We start from the raw sequence: 18,607 nt of genomic DNA on the forward strand, positions 1-18,607 counted from the left end.
ATAACACCACAAATATATAAATTATCATTTATTTGTAGTACAAAAATTCACGTTACACGGTCACTTAACTATTGACAACAATTTCCGATCAGCTGCATGATGCCACAGGCTTCACGGCGCATCACAACGGTGGACGGACACTAGATATATAGTTTCAGCAAATAATTTAATTACATCAATTCCTAGATTTTATTTTTTACGGTTTTTACCTTATTATTATTACGTTTAACAATTAAGTGTGAATGTAAACAAAGATAAAAAATATTTGGCGTGTGCGCAGTCTACAAATTCCTACATGCCTGCATTTCCTACTACCAACTATATAATAAATTCACAATAAAATGTAGTGCTAAGTGGTATATCTACGCTCGTTTCAAAATAAAGTCATCTTATCTTAAACCGTCAAGAAATCTTGAAAATTTTAAGCATCGCTTATGCTCATTACAAACATTGCGATCTACTTCTTAAACCGATGCTTATGAGTTAAGAAAAATATTCTAAAATGGGGCAAATTCGTTAGTAACGCAACATTTTAAATAAGGACTCAACATAGGACTAAAATAGTCCTGTTTTGGTCATTACGAACACAAGAGACACAATTGAAAACAGTCTCTATGGATAAGACAATAAGGTTGACAGGAATTTGATAGTGGTTTGGACAGAATGCTGATATTCCGAGTTTTGTAAGTTAACTCTCTCGATACGTACCTAATTATAACTCGGCTGAAATGAAGAGTCGTATATATATCACCTTCATTAGTTTTGCCGGATATTAAAGTTCATATTTTCGTGAGAAGTTTTTATGATACGACCACAAGCCCATGTATTTTATTAAATAAAGTTAATGCTACGAAATAAAATTATATTTACACATCAAGAAAATTAACCTACAAAGCTCGGAATAGGCAGTGGGGAGTGGTGATTATATTCGATGTTTGTAGACATGCACGCTGGTGTGTGGCCGCGCGCTGGGGTCGGCGCACTCGCTCGAGCCGCTCGTCGTCGTGCGCTGACTCAGGTCAGAAGAACTGAGGATACAATAAGGCATAATTTTACGGAAATCCATCACATTCAATATTTAAGTGGAAATTCCTAGAGACAATCCATCAAAGCCTTGGATACAGGATGAAGTCCTACTCTCATGCATTTGCACATGCAACAAAGGTATTATGCACAAAAGGCTGATTGCTATGCAACCGAACTGTTTCGCCCCTCTACGTGGCATCCTCAGGAGATGTTGCGAGCAGTCGACGAGCCAACAAGAATTATGCCTCAAACATGGAGATCCCTTCGCTTTTATAAGAAGAAAACAAATAAATGTGGCTACTTACGAGGGCGTCAAATTGTCCGCATCTATATTCTGCAGACAGAACCACTGAGGATTAAGGATCTCATCAGATTTGGCACAGTCCAGTGTACCGTTGAATAGCAGCAGATCATCCATTAAAACCTGAGGAGTAGTGAAAGATCATATCAGCATATCAAATAGGCTATAAGCCGCAATAATATTGTTGTAACATGGTTTTCACTTACTCCAAACTCCTTGACGCCTCTGGTTGGAGTTTTCCCATAGTTCCAGATCTTGATACCGTACACCGATACCGGAACGTCGAACACAAAGTATACCCTGCAAAAGTTAAGTTTTGAGAACAACCCGTTGAGCAAGAATTTTACTTCATTTGGCTGTCGTCGCGGGTAGTCAGAAGACAAAAAATCTGACAACCAGTCTTACCAAGGGATATGCCTGGGTTACTGAGTTGCTGGGGTCAGATCGGCAGTCGCTCCTGGTACACTGCACGGCACACTGGTACTCAGCTGCAGATGATGATCGATATTCTCTTTTTGAGATATTTCGATCAACACAAATTTCGAAGACCGTTTTTTTATGGGAAATCATCAAATGACCCCCCCCCCTCCCGCTGGTTACCAGCATGGGTCCGACAAGCCCGCAGCTCCGGCAGGGTTACCGTAAAGACCTTCAGGAAACTTTCAAATAATTTAGCACAAACATTGTTTATAAGTTATCAGTATGTATTTACCTGTTGAGCGTATGCGGCAGCACGGGCGCGAGCCAGGAGTGCGCGGCGTCGGCGGCGCGGTTGTGTCCGTCCACCAGCTTGTCCGGCGTCCGCGCGTCCGCCGCCCGCGCGTCCAGCACGTTCACGCTCGCCGGGTGCGCGCACACGTCTGACGGAATGGTAATGATATACTTAAGACAGTGGTGGATCTGCCGTAGTAGCCACTGTAACCCTAACATACTTATAACTTCACACTTATTTCTCCTTTTTACGTAGGTACCTACTCCCTTACATACTAACATGTAGTCCGCCTATTAAAACTCTATGTACATGTACTCCCATATACTCTCGTTATGTAGTTACTCCGTTATATACATTTGTGATAATATGTGCTCACCTACTACCAACCCTATGTTCTCCCTTATGTAGTTACCCCTTAAATTAGCTTCATCCGATTTCAAATGGTGGACCTTACAGCAGTAAAATTACAGCACCAGAAGTCATGATAAACTCTAGTTCTGTTTTCGACAAAACAGCTACATAAACTGAATATGAACAATGAACATACTTGTCTCAGTGAGCGGTATCAAGGTCCCCTCCGGATCATATAGCTCGACGCCCGTAAGACCCACGTAGTAGGGGTCTCCCCAAGTGGAGAATATGTTGAGCTGCAGCACGAAGCCGGTGGGGGCTCCCATGTCCAGCTTGCTGCCGTACACCAGGCAGTCCATGCGGAAACTGTCGGAATCCTTCGCGTCCTCTAACCTGGAAGGGGCAGCGGTTATTGAGGTTTTGCCTAAATGTGGAAAGAAAGACTGAAATATTAAGTAGTCCGCCACGTTTATGGGTCTGCCCAATCGCTAGAAAATCAAAAAATATTTAAGTATAGTTGGTCCTTCTCGTGAAAAGCCGGTGCAGGTTGCCAGTGACAAACGATTTCTTTTATTTTTTACGAGACTTGTAACGTCAGAAATCTTCGATGATGTTTTGCCGATAAGGGTGTGCCGTGTGTGTGTGGTTGACAGAAGGAGCGGCCAAAATTATAGGCGTGTTCTGGATTTGACTTTATTGAATGATTGGCTCATTGAACTTACATAATTAACTTTCAGTAACTTAACCTAATGTGCCTAATATTCACTGTAGAAGTATTGTGCCTACACGCTACAATGTCAATTCGCAGCAGCTACAAGACTTACCTATCATCGATGGAGAGCAGTTCTATCTGCTGGACGTAGTCATAGCAGGTGTCCCCGGGAGCCCTGCGGAGTAACAGCGGGCGGTAGTGGAGCGCCGCTCCGTCCAGGAACACGCGCACGTGCTTCGCCCCGATGTACGAGAGCTCCATGTTCGCGTTGTAATTCCATAAGCGGATGCCTGGACACGTGAAGATAAGTTTTTATTGTAGTGGAATTAATAACGATGATTTATTGTCGTATAAATGTTGTGCTCATCAAAAAACATAATTTCGGTGACGGTTAATAGTTACGTTAGAAATAAAGTGATAAGATGGAATTTGGAGTCGGTAATTGGCTACTTTTATTAGGATGCGTGAAGAAGTATTCTTGGGATGCGGGCGTAAAACAGCGTCAGAGTCCAGGAATAGTCACAATTTAGGCGTATATAATTTTACTCACTAGTAATTTCCGTAGTCTCCAACAGTTCCATGACAATATGACAGAACTTGGTCCCAGTCGCGAAGTTAGTACACCACATGTCCTCAAAGTCAGTGGTAATGTTCTTGCCGTTGAACAGACTCTTGCACTCGATGAGACTGCTGTGTTCAGGCGCTTGGTCCTCAGTTATGAAGGCCGTGTATGCGTAGGCACGGTGAACCTTGATAGGCTCGTTGTAGCAAAGGAGTTCTATGCCTGTTTTATGGAAAAACTTTGAGGAATCAGCTAAGCTAACAATAAGTATCAATAAAAAGCCAGTATTTTGAAACTAATAAAAGTTTAAGAGAAAATTAAGGTTTCGGAGAAAGATAGCTCACGGTCCTAGATGTGGCGAAAATGTAAGAAAAAGTATTCTCACCTGTAAGCCCAACCAAATGCCTCTGTCCCCAATTAGACATGAGCGTTAACTTGACTTTCTTGGCCACATACTTGATCTCCTTCTCTTCAATATCCAAGGAGTCCAGCAGTTCGATGGGACTCATGTTATGGTTGTTATCATTGGCAGTAGGAGGACGTTTGTCAATGGTGTTGGCAAAGTCAGTCATTGGCTCGTTATCCTTGAGCAGTGCTTGGAAGTTCTTGTCGTTTTGCATTATAGCCTCTAATATCGCTGACTCTTTGGTGAAGAGGATCGTCTAAAAGTTTAAACTTGATTGGATTGTTGTTTGCTGTTGTTGGAAGCAAACCTCATAGACAGTCAAACTATTAATGTAGTCAATCGGAATTAAATACTTGGAGTAAACAATCGAGATCATTAATTCCGTTCCAACGAAATGATTGTTGAAATGAGTGTTGCTTAGCTACATAATCTGTATTAACGTGAAGCTTATCTTTAATTAACCCTAACCTTTTATTTCTTACAGACCTCAATTGGTAATCATCTAACATACAGTAACTCAAGGAATCATAAAAATCACAGCCTTCACGTGTTTCAGGGTTCCCAACATCTAGCAATTACAATCGATAAGGCCGCACTTCCGAGAATTTGAATCGATTAACAGCTGATGTGTCGGTATGAATTTATTAATGTGTTAGAATGTCATTTGCGTAGTTATGTATTGCACGAAAATAGCAGGATACCCATGCAATTTTCTTTACAAAGAATCAAGGTAGATTAGTAATAGGTTCGATTCCCGCCCAGGCAAATACATATCTATTTAATTAAATGGCCTATGAGAACTTAAAATAAGAGAAGCTCACCTGTTCTGAAAGATGCGAAAGATAAGTAATACCAAAATAGGATAGTGCACCCTACCCTCATACATATGTAGTACAATGCTCTGCGAATTTGCAAAATTGAAAAGACAACTTACATCGCCAAACGAAGACAATGGCCCCTTCAGCTCGCCACTAGACCTGGCTATCTCACCATGAAATATAATTTGGTCGTCCAGTTTGATCTGCACCAACCTGACGCCACGTGCCGAATAAATTCGCGATTTATTGTAGTTCTGTAAGAAATACAATCTTATTGGGATAGCAGTCGCAAGAATCTCTGAAGCTAAAAATATATCCCACAGTGCCCTCACCCTCACCAAGACCCATGCCCGACGCGTTGAATATGGGCATATCCAGCTTGGTGCCGGCCTTTGTCGTAACGTAAGCATGTGATGTTTCCAAGTTTCAGGTCATGGAAAATTACTTAGACTAATAAAAATAGCCTGACATTCCGTTTGGATACTTGGAAAGTCTTAACGTTATTACCTTAGATACCAGTGACAAATATCAATTTACCCATATCCTCAACAAAGCCAGCCTAGAGCTACCAGCCAGTAGAACGGACAGTGCTATGGGATTGCCGCGCGGCGCGTGCACTGTCCACGCGTGTCGCTCATCCCTTGTTCGCATCACTCCATCTATTATGTTCTCTGCCCGACCGTGCTTCGATTGGTCCCCTGTGTCCGAATCTGTCCATACCTACGAAGTTTTGATTACCACTTGAACTTTTTACAACTCATTATTATTAATTTCTTCTATTGTTCGTAGGTACTTGAGCTTTTACTTACAGCAAATCAATAGAAAACCCGTTTACCTTATCATGACTAAACCACATTTAATCGCACTTTATTACCTACCTTTTCAACTGTTACAGGATTGCCGTCTGCATCGAATAGTTCTATACCGTTAAGGCCAACTAAATACTTGTCTCCCCAATTAGAGAAAATCTTCAGTTCCAACAGTCGTCCTTCGGGCAATTCGGGGATCACGAACTCATTTTTGGCTTTTTCCTTCTGTCCATATTTCGTTGGAACTGAACTCAAAGATGCCGGTTTTTTCGTTGGATTTTTCGCAGCAACTCTTTTGATGGAATTGCTTTGTTGTAAATTAATGCCGCTGTCTTTCGATATCGCCTTTTTTCGAGGTTTTGGCTCTGGTTGTCCTGTAATGGAAAACATTGTAGCTATTCCTACTTTTGGTGTGATTGGGTTTATATAGAGACATTATAATAAAATTCTACATACTGGTCCCTAGAATGACGTCATGAAAATCATCGTCGATAACGTTATTAGCGCGCCGATGCCGCGGTGTGACGTAATGTGGGAGCAAGTCCGATAGGAAATCGTTTGAGGTAGAATTTGAAGAGTCCCCCCAGTCTAGTTTACCCCTGACGTTGTACACTCTCCGTCCGGTTTGGCTGTAAGCTAGAACATAAGGAAAGAGAACTTTTAAAAGAACTTGAAGAGCTAAATTCAGTTTATTTGAAAGTTTAAGTAAATAGTACAAAAGAACACAAAAAATTAAGTAAGTTTATTTAGGTACCTTTCGGTTGACGCAAGGTCCCGGCTGAGTGCGCAACCGACCCTAGTTGAGGTTTCATTAAAATGTCCATCGTAGTGTCCAATGATGTTCTGCGCGTTAGTCTAGGAAGTAAACACATTAAACATAAGTCTGAATGGTTCATATAAACATTTTGTTTAGGGTATGGTGTAGGTTTCATGCTGGCTTACCTTCGTCCCTCCAAATTAGAATTTTCAATTTTATATTTGGTATCCTCCAAAACCGGAGACGAATCACTATTGCTGTTCCGAATATGCGTCTCTTTCATCTCCCTGAAAAAAAAGAACTGTTTAACATAGGAGCTCCAAGGCATCGTTCGACCAAGTATCGGCTTGGCCCAGCCTTGACACGGAAGTAATAGAGTGCATTGTACTAAGAATTTCCATATTGACGTCTTACCATTATATAGGCAAGGTAAGTAATTCATTAATCATTCTGAGTGCTGAGTGTTAATAAAAACAGTTTCAACTTACTTGGTAAGATTTTCAAGCCAGTATGGCAGGTCCCTGTCGTTGTTTGTATAGCCAAGCCCATTTTGCTGATGTGCCATCCTTGAGCCATGAGATTATTGTTATCTTTGATGAGAGCAAAAATATCTATTGAGTTTAAAATTCATTATTTCATCCACTGAACACTGTTAGTGGTATCTATATTGAAATAACTTCTACAAGCCTGACTACACCAACAAAATATAAACAATTAATTGCGTTTTTTATAACTATTATTAATAATTTAATCTTCATTCACACTTGCCTCTTTTGAAACATATTTTTGCCGCTGTTTGTTTGACCTTGGTTGCTATGGTTACTAATGTTCAGGGGCTGAAACCTTTTATACTGTTTCTTTTATATTATTTTACTAATAGGTATAGTTCATTTTATTTAAAATTAAAACTAACAATGATCTCTAGATATAAGGTGCGGTCTTATTTTCACCCTTCTAATTTCTTACTTACTAAAATGACTTTTTTCAAATTTCTGAACGAGACGTTTTGCGTCAATAAGTGTTGCCAATTCTACGTCTTTTTACGCAGATCTACGAATTTGAGTCCCAGAATATACATATTTTACGCAATACAAAAAATTAAGCTACTTTCGTGCTAAGGTAATATATCCGTTCCCCAATCGAATGCATAATATACTTACTCAATGAGTAAGTACAGCTTGGCAAAAAAGAGTCTGACGCGGTGACAGTTGGAACTAAAAATCAAAATCAAATAAAAATTGTTAACATCGTTAATACTGGACATTGAAGTGTCCCATTGACATCGCCTACTTAGGATTGAATATCTCCAAAAATAACAAATATCAAAATCTGTGAGTCGTAGTATTCCGGGTTGCCACAGGTGTGATAGTGCTGACCTCATTTATTCCTCACTCTTTTTTGCCAAGCTGTATAGTGTCGTGTAAGTATATCACCTATCTAGCTTTATCCAAACAATTTTTCTAAATCGAGATTAGCAACACTGGCACAAATGTCAAAGGGGAATGATGTAATAATGCCAAAAATGACATGGACGTTGACAAATCAATGTGTTTGTGGTTGTAGCGGTGGCAAATAACCTGAAATTTGATTTCATTTCGTCAATTTTTAAGTGAAATACTTCAAAAGTGAACTAATATTATATTTGCGTCAGTTGTCCAAGTGAAGAAGTACGTTCTGCTAGTATAATGGCTGATCAGGACCAGAAGAAGTTAGAGGAACGAACGATCAAGGCGGAAAAAGAAGCAAAGGCGATTGAAGAGGAATTGGACAAAATATCTAAAGGTGACCTAGGATATATAGGTGACCCACGGCTTGAGAAGCTGTCTACTGAGAATGAAAAACTCAAACATCGCTTGGTTATATTGGAAAATGCGATAAAAGCGGAATGTTCCGGCACTAACTCAACAGCTGTTAAAAAAGAAACCAAGAAACGTCCAACTTTGATCACCGATGTAAACTCTGTTGAAGGCAACATATGTTTAGTGGATGAACTAAAGAATATATTCGAAGTGGCCATTACATCAGCTTATCCTGATTTAAAGGATCCCCCAGTGGTCATCACACTTTCTGGCAACAATCCAAAATTCGGAGACTACCAGTGCAACTCGGCGATGGCTATCTCACAGATGCTTAAAGCTAATAATGTGAAGACCAACCCTCGGGAAGTGGCTAATAACATCTTAAACAAAACTCCAACTTCACCATTTATTGAGAGGATTGAAGTAGCTGGAGCTGGATTTTTGAACATTTACATCAACAAAATGATTGCTGAACACATTTTGAACTGTATATTACGATTTGGAGTAAAACCTCCTCCAGTGAAAAAAGAAAAGGTTGTTGTTGATTTCTCAGCACCAAATATTGCCAAGGAGATGCATGTAGGTCATCTAAGGTCCACCATCATAGGAGAAAGTATTTGTCGTGTTCTAGAATTCTTGGGCCATGATGTATTGAGGATCAACCATTTGGGAGACTGGGGAACACAATTCGGAATGTTGATTGCACACTTACAAGATCAATTTCCTGACTACAAAACTCACTCTCCCCCAATCTCAGATCTGCAAGCTTTCTACAAGGAGTCTAAGAAAAGGTTTGATACAGATGAAGAATTTAAGAAGCGAGCTTATGCATGTGTGGTGGCACTGCAGGCGGGCCAGCCTGATTACATTGCTGCCTGGAAACTCATTTGTGAAGTATCTCGCCAAGAGTTCCAGAAGATTTATGATCGACTTGATATCAGTATTATTGATCGGGGAGAGTCATTCTATAATGAAAGAATGCATGTTGTTGTCAAGCAGCTTAAAGACGGTGGCTTTTTAGAAAATGATGAAGGCAGGTTGATTATGTGGGGTGACCCTGACAAACATGATAGTATACCCCTCACTGTTGTAAAGTCTGATGGAGGTTACACTTATGACACATCTGATATGGCAACCATTAAGCAAAGGGTGGAGGAAGAGAAGGCAGACAGGTTTGTGTATGTCACTGATGCTGGTCAAGCTACGCATTTTGTTGTCATAGAAGCCTGTGCACGCCGAGCTGGTATTCTAAAGGGTGATCAGCGTATGGAACATGTTGGCTTTGGAGTTGTGTTAGGGGAGGATAAGAAAAAATTCAAGACCAGGTCTGGAGACACCATCAAACTTATTAAGCTACTTGATGAGGGTTTGAAGAGGGCTTTGGACAAACTTGTTGAGAAGGGACGAGACAAGGTCTTAACACCTGAGGAATTGAAACGGGCTCAGGAAGCCATTGCTTATGGTTGTATTAAGTATGCAGATCTTTCACATAACAGGGTAAATGACTATGTATTCTCTTTTGATAAGATGTTAGATGACAAAGGTAACACTGCTGTATACCTGTTGTATGCCTTGACTCGTATCCGGTCAATAGCACGGACAGCACAGATCTCAGAGGAACAGCTACAAGCTGAGGTTGAGAAATCTGGCTTCAAGTTTGACCACGAAGCTGAATGGAAACTAGGGAAAGTATTACTCAGGTTCCCAGAAATCATTTTGAAAGTATCCTCAGATCTGTACCTGCACAGCTTGTGTGAGTATCTATATGAAATATCATCTGCATTCACAGAGTTCTATGATAAATGTTACTGCATTGAAAAAGATAAAGAAGGAAAGATTGTCAAGATTATCTATGAAAGGTTGATGCTTTGTGAAATCACTGCCAGAGTTATGGAAAAATGTTTGTTCTTACTAGGTATTAAAACAGTATCTAAAATGTAACTGCTTCAAGTGGTACTTAGTTTTAGGCATATCACAATATTCTAATTTATATACCAGTAATTTATACAATGCCTAAAGATTTTTACATTAAATAATAACTCAAAATGTGTTTGTAAAATTTTTATTTATTGAGTTCCCAAAAACCTCTACAAAACTATACCAGGGTCCGATATCAAAGGTAACATTCATGTCATAACACTATTTTTATCTGATAGAAAAATTAATAATAGAATAGTCACTGGGTTTTATTTATAAGGCAGGTAGCGCATTAGAATTCAAACAGGTTTACCCAAAAGACCTAAAATTGTAGTAGTTATAACTTGGGATTCTCAATTACTAAATGGTCACAAAACATTTATTGATATCAACTCGACATCTATAATTTGGCGCTCAAGGCACTTCGCACACGGCGTCGTAGCGTAACCGTATGGTTGCACCGTACCGTACGGAATGCCTTACTAAGATTGATCATTCAAGCCTATTACGTTACCTGCCCTACGCAATCTGATGCTTGTATTATCTTACCATCTACAACAATACACGTTACATCACATTAAACATCGTACAGACAACAATATTACTTCCGCGCAAGCGTCCCCTCGTACAACATTACTCATTAGCCTCGATGTTACAGAACGCATTCAAAATCATTCAAGATTTCAATAACAAACCATTGATCAGAGGCGGACGCTCTCACAAATGTACTTATAACAAAAACATTACTCCCACTAGTAATACATGAAACTAGTAGGTACTTGTATACTGATGTCACAATTCCTGAACAAGTGATTATTATATGGGCACAATTTTTTTAACAGTGACAAATTATTAAAAAGCTTAATTTAACGTTTAATAGCGGTAATTTTAAATGGATTATTTAGCTAAAATATTGTAATTTTCCTTATAAAAGATCCGCAGTAGGCATTATGATAAATATTGAAATACATAGTAGGTACATTTAATTGAGAGACAGAGTTTTGAAAATAGAGGAGTTTGCGACTCAAGGTGGTTGGAAAATAAAAAAGATACGCCAAAGGAAGACGGTTATAAGAAAGTTTGATTACTTTCAAAAGTTTGGAATAAGTAAGGAATGTTAATTTGATTTAGAAGACCTACCAATAGCATCTCTGGAAGACTTGAGACACGCAATCGCTTTAGCAATATCAACATTTACAGCGACAGGGAACATTTAACAGTCGTAGATAATACGAGAAATATTTAGCAATTGTATTTGGCTAGGTACAATCGAAGCGACGAGTATTACATATCGGTACTGTCGACGCCACGAGTTTAGTGTTTATTATAATGACTACAGAAAATTGTCTCCATCGTACGTATTTAATAATAGGACCCTAATAATATCCGAAACATTACCTGACGCTACCCTTCCCTACTTACAAATACTTTGCACTTTAGAGGAATTCTCATCTACTATGATATTAGAACTAGGTATCGTTACAATTACTACCTGATACCGTACTCTATAAGAAATACCTTTCCCATATTTTAAAATAAATTTGATTTTATTTCAACTAATCGTAGTGAGATAATTATGTTAAAAATAATTAATAATTTTCGTTTTTTGTGCATTCTTGTAATGTCTGATTATTACCCTGTGATAACCTTGGCTAACCGGTTTCAATGATTCTTCTTCAACCAATTCATTAAAAATGTTATAAGCCGCGCATGTACATTGTAGTCAGCCTAATTTGCAAACCGTCACATTGTTATGATTGGTTTGTGATTTTTCAGCTACGCGACTATATCACATTGCATAAAATTAATTTACATTTAACACATTTAAACGTTTGTAGCAAATACAATGACTAGAATGATTACAAAATCAAAATATAGCACTTAATTCATGTGACAATATAAAACAAAAAAAAAACCTTTGCTTAGGTAATCCATTGAAAGATAATTACGAATTAACACAATTCATCATATAGTAGTGGTATCGTATCAGCAGGAGTATTATATAGGCTAAACGTGTTAAAGGTGTGTAGAATATATTCGATTCCCCTGTCCATTGTGTGAGCTGTCTAAGTATGGACGTGTGCTGTCGTCCCAGTTTCAAACAGACTCAATTGTTTAGTATCATAACTCGAGCACAGTGAACAATGGCTGGGCGATAACTACGTGGGTGTCACCCCGCGCCTCACTTCAACCTTCTCAGTTTCATCACTACCACCGACGTGTTCCATACTACTTTGAGATTCTAGTGAAACGATTGGAAGTCTGGCTAATATCACCTAGTCACACGAACGATTGAGCAATCCTTAAAAAATCTAAATTGGGGACATATAAATAAATAATTTAAAATTAAAATAAATATCCTTGAAGATGTTAAAATTTTAAAATCCTATTCCATAGACACGAGATGGTATATACATTCAACTAGCTACACTATAACGTACTAATACTAAGGAAAAAGTCACATTGAGGTGTATAAAAGATTTCGCTGAAAAAACTGGATTTCATATAAGTATAATAAGTTAATAGGTATAAACGTTTCTAAAAACCCTCAATACGATTTTTTTAAATAGTTACTCTAAAAAAGGGTTGGTTTTGGTCTCGAGATTCTGAGATACGACTACAAACACTACAACAATAGTACAATAAGTTCAACAATATGTTACAAAATATACACATATTTACTATCATTCTGTAGTAAGTTTGGCCGAACGTGGTTCATGCGTTACATCTAGTAAATACTCGTGGGTATCTATGGTGACTGCGTTCGGGAACCGATCAACGAGTGAACGCGCCACACTGCACTCCGGAACTACCGTCACACTGATACATGCTCTAAGGGTTAGTTCACACGACCAGGGATTGTCGTGCGTGGTTTCATTTGGCAAAACCACGACAACCGCTCGTCATCTGAAAGCCCAGTGTAAGTTTTGAGGGTGTTTACTTTTTCTAGCGAGGTTGCGTTTTTATTTATAACTCTCATCACTTACACTAGGCCTCCCAACATTCAGACTTTACACAAGAGACGTAATAGATCATTTCACAGTACGTAAATCTATTAAGTCAACAAAAGTTCAACAAATCTCAAGAAAACTGCGAAGGCGTACCCAAATTAAATTAATCAACTACTCTTTTCTAATCATTTGCCCTTTTCAAACTTAAATTGCTTTCTATTTCAGAGAAGCGGCGTTTATCGCTTTCGTGATAGGACAACATCGGTCATTGCGGACAAACATTGGTATCTAAATAATAGACAAGTATGTGAGACTTGTGAGTTGAGGTTTTAGAAGTTCGCATCGTGCTGTGCCTACGCCGTCCTCCACTCAATAAATTGTACGGGACGTTCATTACGGTGCTCAGTATGTGGGCGTGTGGCAACACGATAAACTTCCTTCGCAATTTCCTCTCGAAATTCGCGATCGATTATTCGATTAACCGATGTGTAAAGAACTCGAAACTAGCACAGCTGCAATGCTACCCAATATTAGTGCATGATTGATTAACTAAATTAATACCAGGAGAACATTGCACACTGCCAAGTTACAGCGAACACGTGAGACTCGAATCAATTAATCCAGCTTTTGATATCGATACTTCTGAGGTGTCACTGACATTGCAGTATTTTGGAAATCGATTTTAATGAAATAGGTTTATTGGATCGAGCCTTCACGTAGTGTGAATGTCCCAATCCAGTATGGATAACCCTTTACGTGACCTTGATATGACAATATTGATTGCAGTATGGCGCGTAAGAGGCCGGGACCTCACGTAACTGTATACCATGGTGCATTATATCCTCGACCCGAGCGACTTGAGCGCTCTCTTCGAATATAATTATATTCACTTGCATAAGAGTCTACCTACTAGGGCGATATGTTGCCCTATGCAAAATTTAATTTACATTGCCTGCCTGGGTTATCGTTGGCACAATCGAAAAGTAAGGTTGAATCGAGTTTTCTTCAAATTCGTCAACATAGTTTCAATTTTGAATGAATCCTCGGGTAGACCTAAGTGAAAACTATTTTCAGTATTTCGCAATATGTCCTGAGGCTACCCCAGCTCGCGATGACCAAAAACTTTCATCATAATGACCCCAATCAAATTGCTCACGCTACCGAATAATAACGTAATTATATGTCGCTTAGGGCATTCTAGGTCGTCACACTAGCTGGTATACATTTACGATCGGCTCCGGCCAACAGCATAAAATGTACTAAGTCTATTTTAGTCTATACCAAATCACTACATAAAAGATTCACACACACATACATTACGAAGTTAGACCTTACAAAGCCGCTGATCGTAGCTGCAGTACCGTCGATCGTCTGACGTTCTCGGCCGATTGTCAGGCTGAATTATTTAATCTGCGGCCTTGTTGTCGAGTTAGGATACAAAAATAGCTTTAGAGAGCTCTAATAATGGAGATTCAATAGGTTAAACGGGCAGTCTTCAATGAGATTGATGAAGTTCTGGGAAGAGATGTCGCAAGATGGCCAGGTAGTGCACGGTGGCGGCGAGCGCGACGAATATGTGCCAGATGGCGTGGGCGAAGGGGATGCGCCCGTCCGACTTGAAGAAGAACACGCCAGTCAGGTATAGCATCCCGCCCAGCTTCAGGTCCGACATCGCCGGGAACTGGTGCTGGAAAACAAATATCACACATTAGTCAACTTGCTGTAACTTCCTTACCAAGTTGGATCTCTGAACAAGAATCTAGTCCAACTATTGTCACTTCGACAGTCGCATACAACAACTTCTAACAAGCGAAACAAGTTGGCCAATCTAGGGAGGCGACTGGCCTCGAGGGAACACTAAATTAAATCACCTGCGGCTTCAGGAAATGGGACATAACTTATATAAGTAACAAATAAGGCCCATACATTTATGCAGTTTCTACACAAAACTAAATTAAAAGAATAATTAGACCGAAATAAAGCCTCGATTGGATAATAAAACCGTGGAGCTTTAACAACCAGTCCTAATTCAGCAAACAGCAATTTACTTAGGGAACACCTTAATGAAATGAACGAATTTACACAGCTAACAACAACACATACATAAAAGCCTCGACGACTATGCTCATTACGGAACTTTTTTTATTTTTAGGCAGATTTTTCATTAGAAATCCAGTCAAAAATGAGAGAAATACATATATCACGGAGACAATAAATTGGTCAAGGCACTAGACCTAAGAAGGATTGGCTTGAAAATTAAATATTGATAAAATATAACATCATATGTGAATGAGTACCTATTTGATTTTGAGTATAAAATTCTTCGCGATCTTTTACAGGAAATGATGCATTTCATGCAACATATACTCAACAAAGTCGTCTTATACAATAATTAATAATAAACAAAGTATTAATAACCGTTATTAACTAAGAACAAACAGCGAATTGGCAAGACTTTGCACGGTAGAATCGGGAATGCATCACTGACGGATGCACGTGGTCTTGGATTCTGCCAACGCTTCGTCACGAAACTAAAGCTAATACTACTGATTACCTTGTAAAAGAAGTCAAGCGTGAACCGTATTAGTAGACCTTTCAATATAATTATGATGAACGATATTAGCAATAAACAATTTATCATCTTCGACCGATTTTTATCCCGTGTGCCGCCGTTGAGCCAAATCGCGATCATTTAATCAAATTGTTGACAGGTCAATTTTATTGAATTTATTCTCATTGATATTGATATATTTTCTGGATTTTTTCTCGGCATATTGTCTGGAAATGATACACCTTTAATGTTCACGGTTCAGTTGATAATTTCAAAAATAATTACGGTTACAGCCATTGATATAAACAGAGGAAGCACGTTACAAAATGTTGTGCCAATTTGGATGTTAGGACAAAGTTCTATTTCTGAATTTTGATGAGCGATGTTGATCTAATCAGATTGTATATTGTATGGTAATTTATATGTAGTTGTGTGTGTTATAGTTCTCGCTCGGATGTGGTTAGCTAAGTTGCGGATGTGTGGGTGTATAATTTAAAATAAAATACCTTCAGTTTCGGCACAGATGTTATACCCCAAACATTTACACGGTTTTTTCTTCGATATGTTTAATTGCTGTTTTACGAAGGTTCTTAAACATCTCTTGAATGAAGACACGAAATGTCTATATTTATACTGATATTTTTTTCAATTTCAGTATTCGGTCATCCATCAGCACATGCATTAAATACTTATTTCGACCTCGAAAAAGTAACTAAGTACACGGGCTACACGATATTGCTCCATAAAAACGATCATTAATTAAGTCCATACAATAATATCAATAGTGAGTTATTGAAGAACCTTTACACAAAGATAATAAACACTACATTAATTAATTTCATTCGTGTTAACCCAGTTTCAGGGAAATGAAAACTATTTTGCAAAAATACATTATCTACTAATTTAATTGTTTTATGACCGCAACTTCGCTATAAAAGATCCAATACCTATCTTCTATAGAAAACAAAAGAATATGACATGCATACAAGATATGCACGAACAATATAATCCTTCTTGGCTGTGGAGCAAAATCGGTGACGTACTAACGAACTCAAATATACCACCGGCTATAAGAAAACCCTATAGAAATCAGAAATCGCCCATTCCGCTACATCGGAAATATGAGATGGAGGACAAAGACAAACACCAAAAGATTTTCCTCCCATTCAAAACGTGTCTATTTAAAAATAACTTGTATCGGAATGGCAGTGACATAAATCGAAATACGGAACCTTTGATACACCCACATATTATTGGAAATATTTGTAAAAATGAAATACAAAGCATTGATACCACAATATATGAAAATAGAATGTCTAAAAATATCTAAAATTGATAAGCAAAAACAACACCATTTTTCCGAATTTCCGCCGGTCTATGAATATTTTAGGAATTAAGTTCCATGTAAGAATACACAGGGTGAAGCTTTCCTTACAGAATATAAACAATCCTAGATCGATCGATTTCAATTTGGATGTGACGGCTTTTTGTAAGATTAATATAAAATTCTCAGTTTTCCATTTTTATACTAATACCATGCATGTATAAATTACATAGGCTACAACAAAATAAAGAAAATGTTTCAGTACATAGCAAAAAATTAAATATTTATTTATGGGTAAAAGTTACCATTTACGATTTAATTACATATAGGTATAGGTATTAAGTACTAATTAATAGACGCCGCTATTACCTAATTAGGTCATTGAAAACGCTATTGTATTGGGAAACAACCCGGTTACGTTTAGAAATTCCACTTCATGCATTATTGAGTTTCCCTCAGTCTTTAGTGGGGTTTGTGATTTGTTTCCAACAAATTATATTGATTTGACGGTAACTCATGTCTAATACTAGTCCATTGTATGTTTTAGGAAGTTAAAGAAAGGCTAGGTATTTTGTCATTTACAAACCCGTTACAATATCGGTGGTTTCATCAGTACAATAGTTTCTAAAACGATTCTATTTTTAGTATAATGTACAAATGCTAAAGTCCCTTAAGTTAGTTATTTTTGTAAAGAAGCGAACTAGCCTGAATATAATGGCTTCTATACTAGGTAAACCTAACATAAATAAAAAGCCAGCATAGCATTCTGAGATTCCATACAACATGAGTGTCGTGAGCATCCGCCGAAATGCTCACAATGAACACAATGTAGGACTAATATTGTAGAGTTCCATCCCAAGGGGAATGTGACCGGGTTAACTACATTTCAATCTCTAAGCGACACACGGTTCTAAATGGAATTTATGTAACGCGAGTCTAAGGACAAGCCCCGACTCTTGACGTGACAGCAGATAGCAATGTAATTGTTTTATGGTAACACTCGTTTTACATAATGAAATGATACTGAAGGTTGGCTGTGTTCTCGAACGCTTTAGAACATTCGAATACACTGAAAGCTTGAATTTACGGAAAGTATTGGTACGAAAAGTGGTAACGTTTGTGGATCATATAGCTGCGAGCCTGTTTGACTCGAAGGGTGGGAACTGAGAACGAATGCATTTATGTAAAGCACTTGAACTGTTTTTTTCGTAGGAGAAAGCACATAGTCACAACAAGGGCCTACATCAAGTGTCATTTATACGAAAGAACAGACATATGCTCAGGACCGTATGTTCAAACACAAAGCGCTTGGGACCAACCAAGGAAGTAGGTTAGACAGGCATCGGAAAATGAAATTGAATTACGAAATGCGAGCACAAAACATTAAATACAATTTTCATTCAAAAGCTTTGCAAACAGAACAAAACAGAACTTTTTAAGCTCGAATGGTGCAGAACCACTTTAGTAATCACATGAGCGACGCGCTGACAGCAAAGTTTGCTACTTTTGTGCTTTTGGTTCGAAACATTCATTTATGAGGTACAAACCATCAGAGGTACGTACATAGTAATATCTGCTTTGAGTTTCTAGAAAAGAGTTTTCAGTCTTGTT

General features: G+C 38.4%; 3 protein-coding genes across 3 annotated transcripts in view; 1 reads left to right on the top strand and 2 right to left on the bottom strand.

Moving 5' to 3' along the window:
* Positions 1-15: 15 nt before the first annotated feature.
* LOC124638733 (katanin-interacting protein-like) lies at positions 16-7,211 on the bottom strand. The gene is made up of 15 exons (XM_047175786.1): positions 6,943-7,211; positions 6,640-6,741; positions 6,452-6,552; positions 6,154-6,333; positions 5,767-6,071; positions 5,426-5,608; positions 5,005-5,142; positions 4,050-4,326; positions 3,653-3,886; positions 3,215-3,392; positions 2,587-2,783; positions 2,040-2,187; positions 1,534-1,627; positions 1,332-1,450; positions 16-1,028 (listed from the first exon to the last, which is right to left on the bottom strand). The coding sequence occupies exons 1-15, from the start codon at positions 7,017-7,019 to the stop codon at positions 923-925; spliced, it is 2,439 nt and encodes an 812-aa protein (XP_047031742.1). The 5' UTR covers positions 7,020-7,211; the 3' UTR covers positions 16-922.
* Positions 7,212-7,967: 756 nt separating this feature from the next.
* On the top strand, positions 7,968-10,303 carry LOC124638662 (arginine--tRNA ligase, cytoplasmic). The gene has a single exon (XM_047175660.1). The coding sequence runs from the start codon at positions 8,140-8,142 to the stop codon at positions 10,192-10,194; it is 2,055 nt and encodes a 684-aa protein (XP_047031616.1). The 5' UTR covers positions 7,968-8,139; the 3' UTR covers positions 10,195-10,303.
* The window catches only part of LOC124638663 (monocyte to macrophage differentiation factor), a 34,312-nt gene continuing 26,004 nt past the window's right edge, over positions 10,300-18,607 (bottom strand). The window contains exon 4 of the mRNA XM_047175661.1: positions 10,300-14,808. Coding sequence (XP_047031617.1) covers positions 14,617-14,808 — 192 coding nt within the window. The 3' untranslated portion in view covers positions 10,300-14,616. The remainder of the gene's footprint in view (positions 14,809-18,607) is intronic.

This window comes from Helicoverpa zea, chromosome 18 (genome assembly GCF_022581195.2).
Source record: "Helicoverpa zea isolate HzStark_Cry1AcR chromosome 18, ilHelZeax1.1, whole genome shotgun sequence".
NCBI lineage: Eukaryota > Metazoa > Arthropoda > Insecta > Lepidoptera > Noctuidae > Helicoverpa > Helicoverpa zea.

Excerpts from the sequence above, each read along its gene's own strand:
- LOC124638733 (XM_047175786.1), bottom strand. The coding sequence starts at position 7,019 with ATGGCACATCAGCAAAATGGGCTTGGCTATACAAACAACGACAGGGAC. Across the intron at positions 1,628-2,039 it reads CTGCCGCATACGCTCAACAG|GGTATACTTTGTGTTCGACG; the intron begins GTAAATACATAC and ends TAACTTTTGCAG. Across the intron at positions 1,029-1,331 it reads GCGGACAATTTGACGCCCTC|TTCTTCTGACCTGAGTCAGC; the intron begins GTAAGTAGCCAC and ends TTGTATCCTCAG.
- LOC124638662 (XM_047175660.1), top strand. The coding sequence starts at position 8,140 with ATGGCTGATCAGGACCAGAAGAAGTTAGAGGAACGAACGATCAAGGCG.